The sequence below is a fragment of the Lagenorhynchus albirostris genome, chromosome 2 (assembly GCF_949774975.1).
Source record: "Lagenorhynchus albirostris chromosome 2, mLagAlb1.1, whole genome shotgun sequence".
Taxonomy (NCBI): Eukaryota; Metazoa; Chordata; class Mammalia; order Artiodactyla; family Delphinidae; genus Lagenorhynchus; species Lagenorhynchus albirostris.
The window spans coordinates 68,211,929-68,232,270 of record NC_083096.1 but is presented as its reverse complement, the minus strand read 5'-3'; the positions used below and the strand labels follow the sequence as shown (position 1 = coordinate 68,232,270).

The 20,342-nt window shown below is 41.4% G+C and overlaps 2 protein-coding genes across 5 annotated transcripts in view; both read left to right on the top strand.

Annotated features, from left to right (window-relative positions):
* The window catches only part of DDR2 (discoidin domain receptor tyrosine kinase 2), a 162,583-nt gene extending 155,435 nt beyond the window's left edge, over positions 1-7,148 (top strand). For both annotated transcript variants that reach the window (XM_060134332.1, XM_060134321.1), the window contains one exon: positions 246-7,148. In XM_060134332.1, the coding sequence (XP_059990315.1) occupies positions 246-380 (135 nt within the window). In that variant the 3' untranslated portion in view covers positions 381-7,148. The remainder of the gene's footprint in view (positions 1-245) is intronic.
* A 4,109-nt stretch (positions 7,149-11,257) lies between these two features.
* The window catches only part of HSD17B7 (hydroxysteroid 17-beta dehydrogenase 7), a 32,485-nt gene continuing 23,400 nt past the window's right edge, over positions 11,258-20,342 (top strand). Inside the window, exons 1-4 of one of the 3 annotated variants that reach the window (XM_060142230.1) lie at positions 11,258-11,372; positions 13,676-13,879; positions 17,028-17,120; positions 18,205-18,319. In XM_060142230.1, coding sequence (XP_059998213.1) covers positions 13,752-13,879; positions 17,028-17,120; positions 18,205-18,319 — 336 coding nt within the window. In that variant the 5' untranslated portion in view covers positions 11,258-11,372; positions 13,676-13,751. Of the gene's footprint in view, positions 11,418-13,675; positions 13,880-17,027; positions 17,121-18,204; positions 18,320-20,342 lie in introns of all 3 variants that reach the window. The other 2 variants (XM_060142229.1, XR_009539201.1) reach the window with 2 other exon arrangements.

Here is a 20,342-nt window from a genome sequence, read left to right as displayed (position 1 = left end):
GGTAGGGACCACAGGATGGCCCATCAGGAAATTCTGCTCCAGAGAACTGGAAAAGACAAAAGGAATGAAAAAGGGACTGATGGGATTTAGAATCCTCATGAATAGGAAGAATAGACACCCCACTCATTTCACTTTCCAAGTCCAAGAAAATGGGGAGTGGGCAAATCATACTATGATGCAACTGCTCTTCCTTTCTCTGCGCTCTTCTTAATAGTCTCATTTTTTGTTCATTTTTCTTTCCAAAGACTTACCTCCCCCAGCCTGCCATTTGCCCTGACTCTGTGTATAAGCTGATGCTCAGCTGCTGGAGAAGAGACACCAAGCACCGTCCCTCATTCCAGGAAATCCACCTTCTGCTTCTTCAGCAAGGGGACGAGTGATGCTGTCAATGCCTGGCAACAGGTCCTCCTCACAAGACCTACCACTCACCCACGCCTAAGCCACTCCATTTGGACATTGAATGGACCTGAGAGACAGAGGCTTGTTTGCCTTTATCTCTTTCTGTCCCTCGTCTCCCTCCACTCCACTCTCCCACTCTCTACCCCGACACATATATACTTTTTTTTACATTAAAGAACTAAAAAAGAAAAAAAAAAGCCTAGGGCAGAATAGGGCAGATAAAATCTAGTAAAGAATCTTACTTGATATACTAAAAAAGTTGGATAACAAAGGCTAGATAATTGAGATAATTTATAAAGGTTAAATATGCTTGTGTTTATGAATGTGCAGATTCTACAATATGTTTTCCATGTCATCTTTTTAAAAAAAATGGTTTCAGAAAGAAAACACTTGAAGAATAGTAATGTCTTAGGAAACATGAGATTAGACTTAGGGAAAATACTTGGTAAGTGTGGAGAATCTGATGAAATGGTATTCAGTAACTAGTCACCAATGGTTTAATTTCCTAATTCGGCCTGTAGACATGTCCTGAACTCTGCATTTTCCTCTCCTGGCAAAGTAGATGTTAACATGCTTGAAAAAACCCACCTTCTTTGAATGGGTGTTTTGTTTGTTCATGGGCAGGGATCAGGGTTGAGATCTATATGCATAGGAAATACAGAGGATGTACATAGGAAAGAATATCTACTGCAAGGCTACATGAACAGGAATCGTCATTTGCAAAACAAAAACAAAAAAAGCCTCGTGCATGGAAATATTCTTGAATAGAGAATGGACACAGGGAAAGAGACCTGTGGAGGACAGGTAACAGATGTGATGTTCACTACTGTAGAGGGTCCTCCTCTTGTCTTGTTCAGACATTTTCAGGTGTGTGTTTTAGTGAGAGCCTGATTTTGAGTCGGTACAAACTGTTGTTTTTTGATATCTTGATCCTAGGCCTTTTGGTTTATCTTCTCCAAATTTTCCAACTCTTTTAATGGATGAATACCAAATGGAACCCAAGGGCTGGTGATTGAATTTCTCAGGCATAAATCTGAAGGCCATGCACAATAGGGAATAGATATGTTCTGAGCACTCCCAAAGGGTTGACTGAGGACCAATGAGGGGAAGTTACAGGGAGATTGATTTCCACTCCTTACTAGGGAAAACATAACCAGAGATAGAACATGCAAGGATGAATGGGCTGCCTCCAGAGATGGGGAGTCCTTTGTCACTGTCCTTTTGTCAATAGGGTTTCAAACATAAGTGGTTGTGGGAGATGATGTTTAATGTCCTTTTAACCCTAGGAGTCCCTTGAGAGGAGCAGGTTGAGCGTGGAGGAGTCATTCGCTGCTGTTGCTTGGTGTTCACACTCTTGCCTTGGAGATGGTATGACCAGCAGAAAAAGAAAGTTTGAGGTTCTGGCTTCAGAATCCATGGATACTGATAACACTGTCAAAGAAGAGTCCCCTCAGAACAGATTCTGAGCTTTCACACTCCACAGATCCTCAGATTCAGTAGGAAACAGGGAAAGAGAACCCTCAATTCCCTCTGAGGAGAAACAAGAAAAGATCACAATATAAGCTTCCCAAACTTAGAAGAGATAGACCTGACCCCTTGGGTCTGCTTCTGTTGCCTTCACCCAGCCCACCTTCTACACAGTCTCTCAGGAACTTGAGTGTTTCCCCCTGTCCAGCCTTCAGCGTTGCTCCAGGCCACAGCAGAAGCATAAATCCCCAATCCCCAAGGTTCATTTTGCGGGTCATCTTTCTTCCCCTAGAAAACACCCTTTCCCCATGGTTGTCTTGTGAGTCTGGCCTTCAGTGTCTCCCAGGACTAACTTTGGAGAGAACATCAGTTTGGGAGCTGTGACCCTATTTCTGCCTCAAGCCAAGTGTATCATCTTGGACAAGTCACTTTGCTTCTCTGGACTTTTGTTTCTTTATTGGAACAAGTTAGATGAGATGGTCTTGAAGTCTCTTCCAGTTCTGATACGTTCAGTGTTCATTGGATAACTGGATGTACAATTGATGCAGACTCAGTTATCTGATCATCTCCTTCTCTGAAGATCGTGGTCAGCAAAAGAGATCATGTAGGGAAGCCACTATAATAGTAGTAATAGTAACACCTGTCATTTGTTCAGTGCTTTAAAGTTTACCATGTAGTGTACCACATACATTATCTCATCTGATATATGCAGGGCCAGACATGTTCTTTTATACTTGGGGCCTGCCACACTCTCTACATTCCCAAGATCAGTGTTAACTTCATGTATTATTCAGAGTTCTCCAGAGGAACAGAACTAACAGACTATATATGTATATGGAATTGGGGGATTGGCTTACACAATTATGGAGGCTGAGAAGTCCCACAATCTGACATCTGCAATCTGGAGATCCAGGAAAGCTGCTGGTGCTGTAGTTCTGAGAACCAGAAGGCCAATGGTATAAGTCCCAGTTGAGGGCAGGAGAAGACTGATGTGTCAGCTCAAGCAGTCAGGCAGAGAGGGCAAACTCCCCCTTACTTTTTTCTTCTATTCAGGGCTTCATTGGTTTGGATGATGCCCACCCACATTGGAGAGGGCAATCTGCCTTACTCAATTCACCAACTCAAATGCTAATCTCATCCAGAAACACCCTCACAGAAACACCCAGAAATAATGTTTAATCTGAGTGCCACATGTCCCAGTCAAGTTGACACGTTAATCATTCCATTTCAGTAGAATCATAGGGACTTGAAATCAGGGCCTGTAGCTTATTCTCCTTTATCCACGTACTTCTGGCAGGAGTACATCCAGACCAGGCCATGACTTCCTATGTGGCAAGAGGAAAGACATAATTTCCCCTTCCTTCGCCTTATATCTCTCCACTTACTTCTTTTTACAATTCTGCGTCAATACACTGCATTTCATGATCCCATAAAAAATCATATTTAAAATGAATTTAGTATGTCTGGATTTTTCTGGCCTTGAGTCATAGAGGTAATCTATTTCAAGCAGCTGGCAAATATGTATTGTCAGGTACAGTTATCTTTTTCTGAGATGAGGAAGGCACCATTTTCTGGTGCTAAGGCTTTGGTACTACAGATACAGTTTTAACTTTTCCCTTAGTCAGACCCATCGAGTTTAGCAGCACAAATCTGAGAGACCCAACAGAGCGCAATGGCGAAGGCTTAGTTTGTAGACTTTAAAGGTAGCTGGAATCCAAATTGGAAGAATGAAGCTAGGAACTATGTAGAAAAGGAGATAGGAAAAGGGATGAGAAACTGTGGGGCCTTGTTACCTTTCTAGGAAGTTATCCTCTTCATGATATATGTGAAATATTTTATGTCCAGATTGTGGTTTTGGGGTATTCAGATTTAAATGTATACTTTTGCTGGTGAATGTGCTGATAGCTAAGTCCAAATCTTGATGTGCTGTCCAGACACATACGTGCTCAGAAAAGATCTGGAGTAGAAAGAGGCCCCCGAGGGGGAAAAGTGGTTTTAATGCAATGGAAAGATCACTTGCAAGTGTATAAGACTATATGACAAAGGGCATTGTATGGAAATGGTGCAAAGGATGAATAAATGAACGTGCATGTGACTGGACCGGCCACGTGGGAGTTAGAAAGAAGACTACATAATAAAGGATAATGGAGAGTGCGTGAGAAGGATGGGGGAGGTCAGGGCAAGCAAGATAGACACAGGGGGTGCTGTTGAGAATCCATTCTGAAGCATGAAAGCAGATCTCTCTGAAGAGAGAGCTGAGAGAGGACAGAAAGTAAGTGTGTTGAAGATAAAAGATAGATGTATATGGAGAGAGAAGCAATTCTGGATGATAGAGATTATAAAAGTAGTTATTTAAAAAATGAAAAGTCAGGTACAGAGTATGACATGGAAGGGAGCTTTTCAGAGATTTAAGAAAAGGACAGCCCAGCATGAACATAAAAACACACAAGCAACCACCAGGGAATGACCTTTTCATCTCACAGGAAGTGGGAGAGGGAGGCAGTTTGAACACGTGTGTTCTAGACCACCTCAGGTCCTGGGGTTTAATGGTGGTGAGAAGAAATCAACTCTTTGTCTGAACAGGACATGGCTTTCCCAGTGCTGCTTTGGAAATGAAGACCAAGAGATGGGGAATTTATGTTAGCTCATGAGGCTTTGTGTTCCCTTCTTTGCTTCTGTTAATGAAATCCATTTTAAATAATGCTCATCGCTGTTGTACCTAGAAAGCCCACAGGGAAATATTGGAACAACAGGCTTAAGTTAAACTAGACTGAATCTTGTTTGGTATCTGCACAAAGAGGTACATGCCATGTTGGAACCATGTGTTTTTCTAGTCTCATCCAGACTTCCTACAAGAAAGCCATGATGTGGGGCTACGCCGTATGTTTTGAGTAAAGGAGAACTGAAGAAGGGGAAAGAGATGAAGATGTTCCAAGGAAATAGTCTAAAACAGAATAGCATCTGTTTTGCCCAAATATACCCCCAAAATGAAGAAAATTACAGTTAAGGCTTAAATTACTCCCAGTATAGAGGTAGGAGGGCTTTGATCCTAAATTGAGTTTATAGACCTGGAATTTGCCATCTTAGTCTTTTCAGTAAGACCTCTGACCTCTGGCAGTGCATATGGTAGGTTTCTGGAAGACACAGATCCAGATCTATGCTGGAATTTCCTTCTGAATTAAAATTTAACATTTTTATAGAAACAGATGAATGTCTTTTCCACTTGGTAAATGTCTTGGAATGCTAAATTGAGATGGAAAGAGACTGGAATGGTTAATGTTTATTGGATTTCTGGCATTTTGAGTTCTCTGCTACAATTAGCTACATTGCTTGGCTCAGACCATGGTGGGTAATTTGTTTAGTTGCTGTATCCTTTTTTTTTTTTTTCAATTTGTTATTTTGAAATGCTTTAAGACTCCCAAGAAAATAGTACAGAGTGGCCTTTCCCTAACACCAGGCTTTCCAATTGATAACATTTTACATAACCATAGTCCAGTTTCAAAACCAGAAAATTGACATTGGTATAATACTATTAACTAAACTACAGACCTTACTCAGATTTCACCAGTTCTTCACATGTACACATTTCATTTCTGGATAGTTTTAACCCTTGCTGATTTGTAACCTGGTCTTCTTGGTTGCATCAGGAAAGACATTGTCTGGATACAATTCTATAAAATCCTAAAGAGAATATAACAAAATTAATCTGTTCCTTTATCAACAAGCAATATCCTACCTAGACTGTTTCCACATTTTCTGACTAGTTTGGCTGTTCAGCATCTGAAACATTCCAAGAACGGCTTAGAAAAATCAGGCAACACAAAGGACAGTAAGACCCACAGCTCACTAGCTAGGATAGAAGGAAATTAATTATAGGTGGTTTCTGCGGTTCCTACGAGTAGGATTTGTATGATGGCAAGGAGAGGACTTTAGAATAAATCAGAATTTTGGTCAAGAGCTAAGGTGGTACTTCCTTAATGGCACCAGGGAGAGCTTTTGGAAGGAATAGAGTACAAGGGTAGAGACCCCTAGTGAGTAGCAAAACACTATTCTCAGAAGAGTAGAGAAGTTTCATTTGCCTGAAAGTCTATTCTTAAATGGAATAGCAACCACATTGGACCAAATGAAATGCAAATACAGCTGCAACCTGTAGGTTGCAGCTGTAGCCCAGAGGTTTGGAGGGGACAGGGGAGTTGAAACTCTGGTTTTGTGGATTACAGCTTTGAGTTTTATGATGGCATGTTTAAGCTGCCCTGTTTAAGGGTCACAAGATTCTACGTGAGTTCACCTCTGTATACCCCATGTCCTGTAAAGTTCCTAGCACATAGCGAGCACACCACAAATATTCGCCGAATGTTGTTTTTTGAATGAATAAAAGGTAGAAGCAGACACTTGTCATCCGGCATAACTGGGGTGAATTTAGGGAAAATTGCTTTGCTCTAATGTAGAGGGTTTATTTTCAAAGGAGGAAGGAGGAAAAGGTGCCCAGACTTGTACCTGTAAGTTACATCCTCCATTTCTAGGTTTACTGATGGTGAAATTGGTCTATGGAAATGTCTTATCCTTTGAGGTATTTAGACAGAAATGCAAGGTACTTCTCTCCATGGCACCCCATCAAGAGCAGGGAGCGACCCTGGCCCCAAACCCAGCTCTTTTGGAACAAGATTTTTAGTTTCTCTTGCAAACACCTTGTCAACAACTTCACGGGCCTGCAAAGGAGAAAGATGGGAGTCCCAAGCTAGCCCATGCTTACCCACATTCACAACTGCATGTAAAGGAATTTGCAAAGAGACTCAAGGGAAAGCCCAAAGGGATAGGTAATCACTTGCAGTGAAAAACTGTTTTCTTGAAAAGAGGTTTGGAAATAATTGAAAGTTGAGTGGATTCCTACAAACGCACCAAGAGTTTGTAATCTAGCCTATTCATTTTATGTCCTTTACTATTCATGATATCCTATTCTTCTACCCCGTTGTCTGGGAATTTTTTCTGAGGATTGACTTTCTGAAGCAATGTGGTGCACTCTTCCTATGAGGAGGAAACATCTGGGCTTTATTCTGCAGGCTTTGGAGGATGATGTGTCTTGTCAAGGGGTAAATAGCAAACTGATTTAATTTTTGCTTAAAACTATCTTAGTCATTCCAAAATAGAATGCATAAAAATTCTCTGTATTAGAAAAAGAAATGAGATATACCAATTGTATATTGTCTTTTCTTTATTTATTCTCTGTAAGTCTGTCAGATGATAAATTGTAAATAACGATGATTAAAGAAATATGCTACTGACGGATCCTTTTTTCTGTGAAAATAGCACTGTTTCTGGGTTTTATTACCCGTAACTCCTTACTCCCTTACATCCTTTTTGGAGAAGTGATGGGGGGTGGGGACACAGTTAAGGGGTGTATGTGGTGGGGATGCCTGTTTGTTGAGGGTTATCCGACAGAGGGTTATTTACGTAGGCCTCGCATATATTAGTTGATTGTTTATTGGAAGAAAATTACTTTGGTCCCTGGCATATCCAAACATACTAGAGATTGGGATCTTATGTTTTCACATTGGTCCAGTTCCAGGGAATCTAGTCCAGAATTAGGGATCCTTTATTATTGTTGTTACAAAGTTGTCTTGTTTGATACACAGAAATCCCTTCTAAATCCAAATATCGTCTGTCTCAAGACTGCTCACGCATACAAAAAGCAACAAAAAACTATGAACAACCAGAATACAGACTCAGTCTTCATAATAGAGTGTAGGATGGAACCACCCAAAACAACATATGTCTTACCTGGTCCCTGAAGAATACATTTATACTTTTAATAATCTGAGTAATATGAACTTATTTTTTTTTCAGTGACAGCCATAGTAGGTAAGGGAATGGATATAAATACCCAGAGAATAACCAGAGGACTCATGAATGTACACTCTGACCACCAGAGTGTCTGGTTTGATTCTAGGACTAAAGGCCAGGTGTTCAAGTATCTGTGTAGTGAGAGTGGGGTATTGGGGGTGAAGGAGAAAAAAAATAAACAGGAACAGCAGAGATGCTCAAAGAGGTACAATTCTATTCTCAACACCTATTGCCTAAGTTTAAAGATAGACATGAGTGATACATTTGCGTCCATACGTGATAAGCCATAGATACGTATTATGCATATATCTGAAAATATAATTCATTACTGAGGACGGAGATTATGTCTGCTTTTTTACATTTTAACTAACAACTTGAAGGGCACTGCATTTTTCAAGTGCTAAGAACTAGAAAACTGATATATCTCCATTTATAACTTTATACTCATTTGTATTTGAAAAAGTAATGTATACACTTATAACATCCTCTGGTTCTTGAGTCCTCCGGAACAATAGCTTCTTATGCATAAGCAACAGATGACCTTTTACTATCTAATGAAATGGGTAAAATCCCACTCTCAAAGTAGTGTTGCACCAGGCTGGTTGTATAGTGATTTGAAGAAAAAAAGAGATGAAAGATATCTACAAGAAAAGTCACATGACCCCACTGGCAGCTGTTCTTTTGCCCCTGTTTGCAAACCAGAGGGAAGTTAGTTCTGGAGAGAATTATAAGGGCCCAGAACAGAGCTCTGTTATGGAGGCTAAAGATAACTTTACTCATCTTTATCTACCTAAGAGCTATTTCAGGCACGATAAAAGAAATCAGAGATCAGTTTCAGGGTTTAGGGTAAAGGCAGATTTATTATATGAAGTAGCGAATAGACAGTCAAAGGTGAAGTGGCTACATTTACTCTTCCAATCATGGGGCCAAGGATTGGGATAAATGGGATCACTGTGCATCATGTTTCCTTCTGGTATTTCCAGGAAAATAGTCCATGAACAATACAAACTCAAGGTGACTAGTTTGAGATGATAAAAAAAATTACATTTACTTGTAAATAAAAATGCATTATGACTCTTACTGAGCAGTATCCTACATGTGATAAAATATTTTTAAAATACAAAATTAAATAGCTGTCATCAACAGAGTTCTATTCTCCTTGTCTCTCTGGCACCTCTAGCAGTTCAGCCTGTCTTTCAAAGGTTGCAGAACCTTGAAAGTAGCAACTTTATTTGAAAGAAGAGGAGACCAAGGTCTCCTCACTTGGCTTGGATGGACATCATGATGGAAGGAGAGACTGCTGGTCTTGCTCTGAAGTCTTCAGGCCTTCACTTAAGTCACAGTCAGTCCTACAATGGTTGTCACCCTAAGATTGTGAAGATGCTGCATCTTCACCTTATTTGTAGGAATGAGTTTTTCATAGGATAGCCACACAACACTTGTGTCCCCTCTCTTATTCGTTTTACAAGTCATCTCAGAGCTCTAAGACACTCTAAAAGGAGACTTTGGGTCTAGATTCTAAAGTTTGGGGTGTACCGTCAGGCCTTATAAGATGGCCTCTCTCTTGCTCTCTGTACAGCCCTGCCCTACCTGGCCCTGCCTCACGCTTACCTTATGCACATGACTGCCTCCTTCTCCTAAGCGCAAAGTTTAATTAGTAACTACCTCTATGATCAGCCCAACCCCCAGCTAACTATTGTTCTAGCCCGAGGACCAGAATGACTCCAGTATGTTTGATCATCAACAAGAAAATCTGGCCCTTGCAATGGTTGCTAAACCAAAGAACAAGACCTTCCAGCAGTCCCCCTGGCAACCAAGGAGCTCTTTTGATGTCAAATCCCCTATTACTGATAACCTTCTCCTCTACTGTGTAGCGAAGATTGCTGCCTTGTCCTGCCTGCTGTTGGCCATACACAGTGGGGTGTCACTCCAGGATCATTGCCTCTGACTTGTAAGGTTCCCTGTGCAATAAATCATTGATGTCTCTGTAGCTGACTTCTGGTTCTTTCTTTGGTCTAGCGACTGGGCAGTTGCAAGGATTGCAAGACTGCAGGGTGCAGCCCAACATGGGGTTAATTTTACCCCAAGACTTTGAGAAAATATTATTAAATTGTGGCCTCTTAGAATAATTGAAAGTGGGATTAAGGATAGTAGCTGAGTTTCACCCAAATAATAAAGAAGAATTGATAATTTAGGAATCAAATCTTTAATAATCACATTTATTCTTTCAGTCTAATTTTATTGGTATAAGATTTATCTCATACTAAACTGATACCAAATTAATCAAAACCTCTAGGGTATTCAAAAGCCAATATAAATGATCTCAGTCATATCTTTCAGAGATCATTGCTGTTTATAAATAACTAAAATTTTGAAAGAGGCTGTGAAATAAAGTGTGTTCCACAGAGTTTGATACATGATGCGCAGTATTCCTTAGTGTGGACCGGGACTGGTGATGGCCACATTGTTAACAGTCCACAATAATCCAGAAACCTAAAGTAAGTTTTTTTTTTTTTGCTGTACGCGGGCCTCTCACTGCTGTGGCCTCTCCCGTTGCGGGGCACAGGCTCTGGACGTGCAGGCTCAGCGGCCATGGCTCACAGGCCCAGCCGCTCCACGGCATGTGGGATCCTCCCGGACCAGGGCACGAACCCGCGTCCCCTGCATCGGCAGGTGGACTCCCAGCCACTGAGCCACCAGGGAAGCCCCTAAAGTTTTTATAGCAGTTTGGCAGAGTATCATCTGTTGAAGCTAATAAAAAAAATTGGGGCTTGTATGCCTTTTGCATTTTATTTCATTTTTCTAGTATTTTATTTTTATTGTATATTACAAAAGTACCCATCTGGGATGGCTTTGAAAAACAAAGCGGGTCTTTTACCACAAAGAGTTTGAAACATAATGAAATAGGAGGTTACAGTACACGACCCATTGCGTCCTACGGAGTTCTGAGATTCTCTGGTTCCATACCATATTCCAAGTTTTGAAAATTGGTACTTCATGCATGATTCTACGTAAAGTTCTTAATAAAACAAATGTTCATTTTCGCGAAGATGAGTTTTTTAGAGGAGGAGGAGTTCTGGGGCAGCTGGGCTGTTAAGTGGCACAGTGCCTGGATGGAAAACTAAGTAGATGATAGTCCCCAAACTTCAGTTCCTAGATTCAAACCTTTCCTCTAAAATAAGGAGCTCTGGTGCAAATATCCTGAGGTCTTCCTGCAGTGAAGCGCCAATCGGAGGCGCCAGGGTATCGACCCTGTGTATACCACGAAGCCCGTACCCTATCGCTCTGCTGGGAGCACAGCCCAAGCAAGACAAACGCCTTGCGCCACCGGCGCGCGCAGGGTCTGGGGCGGGACACCTGCTCCGCCGAGGGGCGGGGCGAGCAGGGTCAGGGGCGGGGAGAGCCCGGATTGGCTTGGGCCTTGGGCGACATGCGGCTCCGCCCCTCGGCCTATCTCACTCCATCCCCGCCCCCGCGCCGCGAGCGGAAGGCGGGCTGCGATGGAGGAGGGGCCCAGCGCGAAGTAGATGACGCAAAGGGAGGCGGGGCCCCGCCGGGCCCTGATTGAAGGGCTGGGGGCGTGGCCGGGGCGGGGATACGGGTCAAAGTATAATACTTGTGAGAAGCCTTGCGTGGTACCTGCTTCCAGGGTGCGTGGTGATAGGGTGCGTGACCATGCGGAAAGTGGTTTTGATCACCGGGGCGAGCAGGTGAGGGCTCCATCGCGATACTGGCGGCGGCGGCGGGGTGGAGTGGGGGGGCGGTCCGAGGGAGCAGGAAGTACCGGGCCAGGAGGACCTGCCACAGACCGACCCTGGGAGCTCCCGTCGCTGACCCTGCCTCGGTGGGGACTATGGCCGAGACCCTGGCCCGCTCTTCCCTGGGTCCCCCACTGCGCGAGGTACCGGACTTGTCGGCCCAGTGAGGGGCTCAGTAACTGGTGCTTTGAATTAAACATGACAGCGGAAAGAAAACTAGAGCGCCACTAAGAGATGAGTCTCTCAATGACGATACTGTCTGTATCCAGGGAAAGGGCGCTTCCCACGCAGACCTCGCCTCCTTCCCGTCTTTGACTTTCTCATCACTGGTAATTTAATCGTGACCAGGTTGCCATATTTTGTACTCCAGCTGTTTTTTCTGTGCTAGGCTTCTGGTCCTAGGTAAATTTCAGCGTCCATGAGCGTTAGAACACTGGGGGGGGAAATCTCATTCCATGTAACACCGTGCTAGACACCTAGTATATATACTCTTCAGAAACTCAGAGAAAAGCAACTTTTTCCTGTTAAGGCATGGAAGGAGTGCAAATAACCATACTGCCAATGAGTAATTACTCCAGGGTTGGGCATTTGGATTCAGCCTCTTCTAGTGCCTGTTTTACTTCTCATTTGCTATTAAGTGAACAATGTGTGGAGGATGAAAGTAACCAAACCATTTTTCTAATTGTTGCATTTAGAGTTTGGGGGGGATTAAGACTGAGGATATGTTAAATGTCATTTAAAATTAGTTCACTTTCAGTTATCTGGCCATGTCCTTGTTGACTAAGCCAAACCTGGCAGGTGTCTGTAATGGGCAGAATTTTAGCATGCCCTCACCTGAGTAACTTTAACAACTGGTTCAGTGCTTCCTATGTGGAAGTTGCTTAAATAAGTCAGACTTGATTTTGTGTGTTTGTTTCTTTTACAAATATTGTGATACGTGCAGTTGTATATTTGTAGTAAAGGCCTATTCTCAAGTGGGGATGAATAAACATAGCTATATTTGATGCTCAGGTTACTGATGGTACTAGGCTTTTTGCCTGGAATCAGCTTAAGTCTTGGAAGAAAACCCATTTACCCAGGTTTTCATTGTTATCAGCCAACCTGGTCTGAATGCTGTCCCCATTATGTGGTTTCACAATGCTCTTTCTGAAGGAGGTCATTTATCTTTGACACTTGTACTCATTCCTGCTTCTCTCTCCTGGTACCCATCTTATATGTCCCATTCCTATCTTCTACTTAATCATGTTGAGTTCTTTCTCTTCCTGTTGGTTATTCAATCGTAGCAGTTGAGAGGGACTTGTATCTCCTGCCATGTTACTTATACCTTTTCCTTGAAAGATTCATCCATTCCTTATCAGGAATTTCTGGTGCTCCTGCTACTGGCCATGATACCAACAGATAGTAGAGCCCTTGCCCTCGAGGAACTTAGCGGAGTAAAACATGCACACCGGAAAACACTAATAAGATGTTCTTTTCCACATTTGCTGGTGAGGTACTGAATCACTTTCATGAGTGTCATAATCAGTGTAAAGTGATAACCACTGGCAGGATGAACTGTCTTAAAAGAAATGCTAAAGGAGAACTCTGATTTGCAGTCGAGTTATTTGGGTCATCGAGCTTTTACAGAATGAGAGAGACAAACGGGACAGCGTCCTGAGCCAGTGACTATTAGAGTTGGAGAGTTCCCCTTTCTTTACATAATTTTTTTTTCTTTTACATTTTTTTATTGCAACATTATTATTTTTTTATTGCTTTACAATGGTGTGTTAGTTTCTGCTTTACAACGAAATGAATCAGTTATACATATACATATGTTCCCATATCTCTTCCCTCTTGCATCTCCCTCCCTCCCACCCTCCCTATCCCACCCCTCCAGGCGGTCACAAAGCACCGAGCTGATCTCCCTGTGCTATGCGGCTGCTTCCCACTAGCTATCTACTGTACGTTTGGTAGTGTATATATGTCCCAAAATGTTCATTGCAGCTCTATTTACAATAGCCCGGAGATGGAAACAACCTAAGTGTCCATCATCGGATGAATGGATAAAGAAGATGTGGCACATATATACACAATTTTTGAATTCTTTCTGTCTACCTGGGCTCCTGGTTGGGGCTCAAGCTGACAAAATCAGTCTTCTGAGCCAGGGAGAAATGCTTCTATTTGGCACCATCTCATTGAATGCATATTCTGTATCTGAATTGTCCTTTCAGTGGCGTTGGCCTAGCCCTCTGCAGGCGGTTGCTGGAGGAAGACCATGAGCTTCACCTGTGCTTGGCGTGCAGGAACATGAGCAAAGCGGAAGCCGTCCGCACTGCTCTGCTGGCCTCCCACCCCACCGCCGAGGTCTCCACCGTGCAGGTGGATGTCAGCAGCCTGCCGTCAGTGTTCCAGGCCTCCAAGGAGCTCAAGCAAAGGTATGCCTCTTGTGGATGGCTTTTCTCTCATGTGATTGTGCAACACAACAGCTAATAGAATAAGAAAGGATAGGAAAACCTAAAAAAGAAATAGGTGCAGTATTAAAAAGAAGTTACTCTGAGGAAATCTGTATAGAGTGACCTGTTATTGCCTTGCCTCAGTACCAAAATTTCATTCTCAGTCAAAATCATGACCATTCCATGAAGATTAATTTATCAGTGTATTTTGACATGTGGTCAGTTGTGAAGCTTTATGTTAGTGTAAGTCCTTTGATGTTTGAATGCATTTTTTGCATCTTTCCTTCACATAAGAACTTCATTAAGTGGTAGGGCAGGTACTGACAAGTGAAGAAACTTCCCCAGGCCACTAAAAATTTGTTCATACCTGGACAGTAATTGGCATGTAATAAACATTTGATAAATATTTAGTATATGAAGGGATAGAGTCCTTGGAAGTATAAATTCCCAGAAAGTGTGTACAATAAATTGCATATGGGTGCACAGTGCATTTTTCTGGAGAGAGAGGCCATGCTTTTTATTAAATTCTAAGAGGAATTTATGATCAAAAAGTCAAGAACCCTGCACTAGTCCATGCTGAGGCCTAGCAATATCTGGAATAATTAAATTTAATCAGTCATTTAATTTAATCAATAAATTATTAATTATATTTTTGTAATTGAGGCCCTTACAAAGCAAGAGCTGCTTTATTTCCTTGGACAATAAAATGAACTTCAGTATACATAAGGAAGACCTTCTTGGTTAAAGCGTTGGCTGAAGAATAATAGTTTGCTTTTGTTTTGTTTTTGTTTTGCGGTACGGGGGCCTCTCACTATTGTGGCCTCTCCTGTTGCGGAGTACAGGCTCCGGACGCACAGGCTCAGCGGCCATGGCTCACAGGCCCAGCCGCTCCGCGGCATGTGGGATCTTCCCAGACCGGGACACGAACTTGTGTCCCCTGCATCGGCAGGCAGACTCTCAACCACTGCGCCACCAGGGAAGCTCAATAGATTGCATTTTGTATATGTTTATTGATAGCAATTTGCATTACCCTGTTCCACATGTACAAGTTACAAAGTGAAACTGGTTTTCTTCGGCACAGTTTTCCCTGCAGCCTTAGCCCTTTGTAAATGAGGGTTTGCTCTCCTCTACTGCTGAGCTCCTAGAATTTTCTGTCACACTGTCTTTCTAAAAACTGAGCTTTTCTAGGTTTCACATCTACTTTTCCATAACTTGTCTCCAAGTCTGTGAAACTATACAGTCAGTGTCCTTGCTGATTTAAAAACCCTCAAGTCGGGAGAGCAGTTACGAGTTTCAAGTCGTGTTTGCAGGCTTTCTGTCCCCAAACCTTCTCAGCCAGTTGGCTCTCTCATCCTGTTTTGTACAGATTTAGTTATTTCCTTGTTTAGCAGAATAGAACCTTCATCCTCAGTTAGTCGTAGCCCATTTCAGTACAGTTTTGAGATTTCATGTTGTGACATTCATAGTACTGACTATTCTCAACTGCCTTCAGAGGCTCAGGATAGCTTATCACAGTTTTAATAATTTAGTATTCAGTAAGATATTTAGTAATTCGACCCAAACGTAAGGGGGGAGGCTGTGGGGAAGAAGGTAGCACTAAGATGATGAGTTGTCCCAGCTGCCTGTCAGCATTTAAGTGCAGCATTGATGTATTTATTTAATCCTCAAAACAGCTCTCTTTGAGGTGGGTGGTATTATCCGAATTTAGGAAATGATTGTTGTAGTGATACTGACAAATTTGGGAATATGTGACAGTGTCCAGATAGATCTCTTGCTTATACGAAAGATGTCTTGCACTTCATGGCCCAAATGGATATCTTCGACTGTGGACCTAAATTTAGAGGCTAAGAGAGCTTGAGAAGGGCCCTTTCCAGTTGGCTGAAGCAGCACCATTCCTGATGCTGGTCTTTCCACCTGTGATACTCTGTTCTATTAGATTTGTGCCGCTGAAAACTGATAAGGAATAGTGGTTCCGTTTTATCCAGAATAGAGCACTTGTGTCAATCATTTAAGCTTTCAAGGGTACTATGCTGTTTAACTGCAGCCAGACCTGAATTTGGAAATTTGCCATTTCCACTCTTTGCTACACATTCCCTCTCCATTCCCAGCGAGATTTGTTAGTATACTTAGATGAAAGTTTGCAAGTTAGATAATGGAACAACTAACAATAGCTGGACCCATACTGTCTTTGTGGCTCTTACATGGATAACCTGATGGTATCAGTATGAGCAATTTAAACAGTCAGTTTATAATTAGAGCCATGCGGCTGTTGATTACTTATAGGATGATCAGGAAATGTTGTGTGTGGTGTGTATTGGTAACCATGTATGATCCTGAGGTACCAGCTTTAGTAGCTGTGGCCCGTGTTGTCCTGGATTATACGGAGGACAGGGAGACAGTGTGGTGCACAGAATTCTAGGCGACATTTTGAATATTCATAGTGTCTGTAAGTGTAATGAGCACGGGCTCTACTTACCTTGAATCTAGTTCAAAAAGAATACACTTAGATCAAGGTTTATGTTGGTGAAAAAGGCTTCGCAAGTCAGCATTTCACACGTGTCCTGGAGGGAGCCTATCGGAAGCACCTTACCCCCATTCAGCTTCTATAATCTCACTGTATTCTTGTGAGCTTTCATCATTTTATGACACAGAGCACCTGGCCATGAGCAAGGAGAGGTTTCCACATGGATCTAATGCTCTAGTGGATATCTTGGCGTTCAGATTCCAGCACTGATGGATCAGATTATATAGATTTCACTTGTCAATGAGGGAAGATGTGAATTAAAAAAAAATGCAAAAAACTTTCTAAGACCAGAAGGAGAGTGGGTTTAATAGAAAGTTGCTTCAGTGCCTTGTTGGGAGGACTAAGCTGGAAGGGGCATTGATCAGAGAAGATTGGACTTCAAAGCCCGTTATAGCTCTCCAAATTCTGTTTGAAGCCACCATCAAAAAAAGGAATACTCAAATATTTACCATGGCTAAAGAAAAACTGTTGAGAATGTAATACTGATGCTTTAGCTTGCTATGGCCATCTTTCTGGTTCAGAAAGTACTTTCTGTCCTTCATAGGCCTTCTTGATTCTAGTTGCTCAAAGAGATAACTAACGATCTTTTCTTGGTTTTACTTGCAGGTTTCAGAGATTTGACTATGTATATCTAAATGCTGGGATCATGCCTAATCCACAGCTAAATATCAAAGCACTTTTCTGTGGCCTCTTTTCAAGGTAATTTCCGTCTTCTAGGTGAACTGATTAGAAGGAAGGTGTTTATTACTTTGCCTAGTTTTGCCCTCAGTAGGATAACTTGAGATGAGGGGGTGTTGAGAAGGATGAAGACAGAAAGGGCATGTTGCAGCCATGTCATGAAAGAAGGTTTCATCTTTGTGAGGAATGTTGCAACTCATGATTCTTATTGTGTTCTTGGTCCCCAGGACATTCTGAGTGGTTGGACGTTTTGGCAGGTCAATTTTGGTCTGCCTGACTGTGTCTGTTAGCAAGAACATTTCAGAACTAGGCAGAATTGTCAGTGAGACTCTAATACCCAGGAAGGCAACTTGAGAAGCATTTCTCAGCTGTATGCCAGGTGCCCTGACCAGTAGGCTGGGGAAATGTACAGACCTAAATACCTTCCCGGGAGATTCTCTATATGCATTATTAGAGTGGCTTCCAAAAATGTTTAACCACAACCTACAGTAAGAAATAAATCTTATTTTGTGACCCAGGGTACTTATTCATAAACAGATATTACTCTCACTGCATGCTATTTCCTATACTGCTACTTTTGTTTTACTTCTCTGCCATTAAACAGAGCCCTACACACAAAATTCCATGCTGGTCTTGACCTACGACATAGATCTCACAGCAAATCAATTAGTATATTCGATGCTTCAAGAATTCCTGATAATAAAACAGCCTGTTTAACTTTGTTCAGCAGTTAAAAGTCAGTGTTCAGGGGATGACTTTTTCTTCTTGGCGTAGCTGTTATTTCCCCAGGGCAGCTGACTTGTAACCTGGTTTGGAAAGAGGTGACGAGAGTTTTTGCAGCAGGTTTTTGAGAGACTCAGGTTCCTATTGGTAGTATGAGCTATAACTATGTAAGTCCTTCTGTGAATTGGGGCAAGAAAGCATTTTTGCATTTGATTTAGTTCTCATGATAACCCACTCTGAGAAATAGGTATTTTTGTTCCTGTTATTACAGAATCAAGGAAAATGTAGTTTTAGGGTGGGGGAAGGCAGGAGGGGGTGTCTGTTTAGTATCTTCAGTTAAAAAAGCTTTAAAAAGTCATGCAATTGTCTTCTACTGTTTCAGAAAAGCGATTCATATATTCTCTACAGCTGAAGGAGTGCTGACCCAGAGTGAAAAGATTACTGCCGATGGCCTCCAGGAGGTGTTTGCAACCAATGTCTTTGGCCACTTTATCCTGGTAAAAAGGCTTTGGGCTTAATAAGCCAACACTTAGTACTGTGATCCTAAACACTTGCACAGATAGATCACAGTGCTGTTTCGTTAAGCTCATTAGTTTATGGCTAGCATTAAATCTTTGCGTGTTTAAATAGGGTGATCACTCTACTCTTTGAAGATATTGCTTAAAGCAGCCTACCGGTATATTTTTTCTTTTGACATCAGCTTTAGAGATCGGAGAGAAAGTAAGGTATAAACACACAAGCACCTTCAGAAACAATGTACAGAACTGGGTAAGTGCACCAGTACTGTTCTAAATGGTCTTTGAAACTGGGCTTTGCATCAGATAGGATGGGGTGACAGGGAAGCCATTATTAAACACTACTTCATGGTTAATCTTTTACTATCTTGATTTGTGATTTTTTTTTAAGCATCCAGTCTGGTGTGCCACAATTTCAGGCAACTATAAAGTTAAGCAAGGGATGTGCAACTTGTTTAGGTTTTCTGTGCTTTTTCCTCAGGTTTAGTCTCATAGGACAGCTTTAATATCTAGATTAAGTAATGGCCAGATATGTTGCCAGTTGCTTTTAATTCCTTGGTGCGAGAAGAACTCCTTCTAATGCTGGGTTTGCTTGCATAGAACTTGTATCTCTGACACTTTTATATTCATGATCACTTTTTTCACCTTAAACCTAATTTCCCTCAAAATTGGACCTCCTTGAGGACTAGCCTGAATATACATAATTTAAGATATACATAAACATTGGAATATTGTGAAACCACTAAAAGAAATCAGATAAATATTTTGCACTTACATGGGATAGCCTCTAGTATTTCATTATTGAGAAGAAATAGCAGGTTGTAATTTGTATAGTGTGATCTCATTTGTATAAACAAACAAAAATATATATCTTTACACATTGTATATACATGTATATACTATTTCTAGAATGATACAGATGAAATTGGGAACAGTGGATACCTTTGAACTGGGGTGCCGGAGCATCAGGGATGAGTGGGAGATTCATGTTTCATTCTAGGTCCTTTAGAATGAAACATGAATCTTAAAAAAAAAATGTGGTATTACCTTTTCAATGACAAAAGTTAAAATATAGTTCAGGATGGGATTGAATTCTTATATGGTCATGTTTTATAACTCTACAGGGATTCATTATCTAATATTTCCTTTATCTTTTCATAATCCTCTCCTCTTTGCTCTCTTTTCAAATTATTAAATTAATTGGCAGTGGTAGAGGGTAAGTTAATTGTTGCTGTTAATAGTCTGTTAATTTTTTGATGAATCTATTATTTAAAAAATTAAGTTGTTAAGGATATCTAGTATTGGGGTAATCCAGGTTGGGGGAATGGCAGAGGAGAGTTGTGGCCAAAGGCACAGTTATTACAGGTGTCCTTGTGACATGACTTATCTTTGTGTATCCTTATATAGGTAGGCCTATCAGCAGGGGTTTGGGGATTGATTTATCAAATAAAATGATAGGAAGGTTTATGATGCCTTCCACTCTCTCCAAATTAGTTTTAGGAATCTTACAACTTTTTATGGATCACAAACTTGGATTCTATGTCCAGATGTAAATGCATTATATAAATGGATCCATCCCCAGTTTGATTATAAATGACCAAACTTTTAGGGCTGTTAAAAGAGTAGAGAGAATTTCTGTAAAGTTCCAGGCACAGTGCAATATTACAGTTGTGGAACCAGGTAACTGATGTAATCTCATGTTCATGAGTTCTCTTGATTGTGTTTGATGTAAATGTTCATTGCACATCTGGAAGCTTTCCTAGATTTTTCTTTAATAAAACTTTAGTTTTAGGATAATCTTAGATTTATAGAATTATTGCAAAGAGAGTTCCTGCATACACTATGCCCAGTTTCCTCTATTGACATCTTACATTAGTATGGTAGATTTGTCACAATTAGTGAACCAATATTGATACATTACTATTAATGAAAGTCCATACCTTATTCAGAACTCTTTAATTTTGTGTGATGTCCCTTTTCAGTTCTAGCACCCCTTCTAGGATAC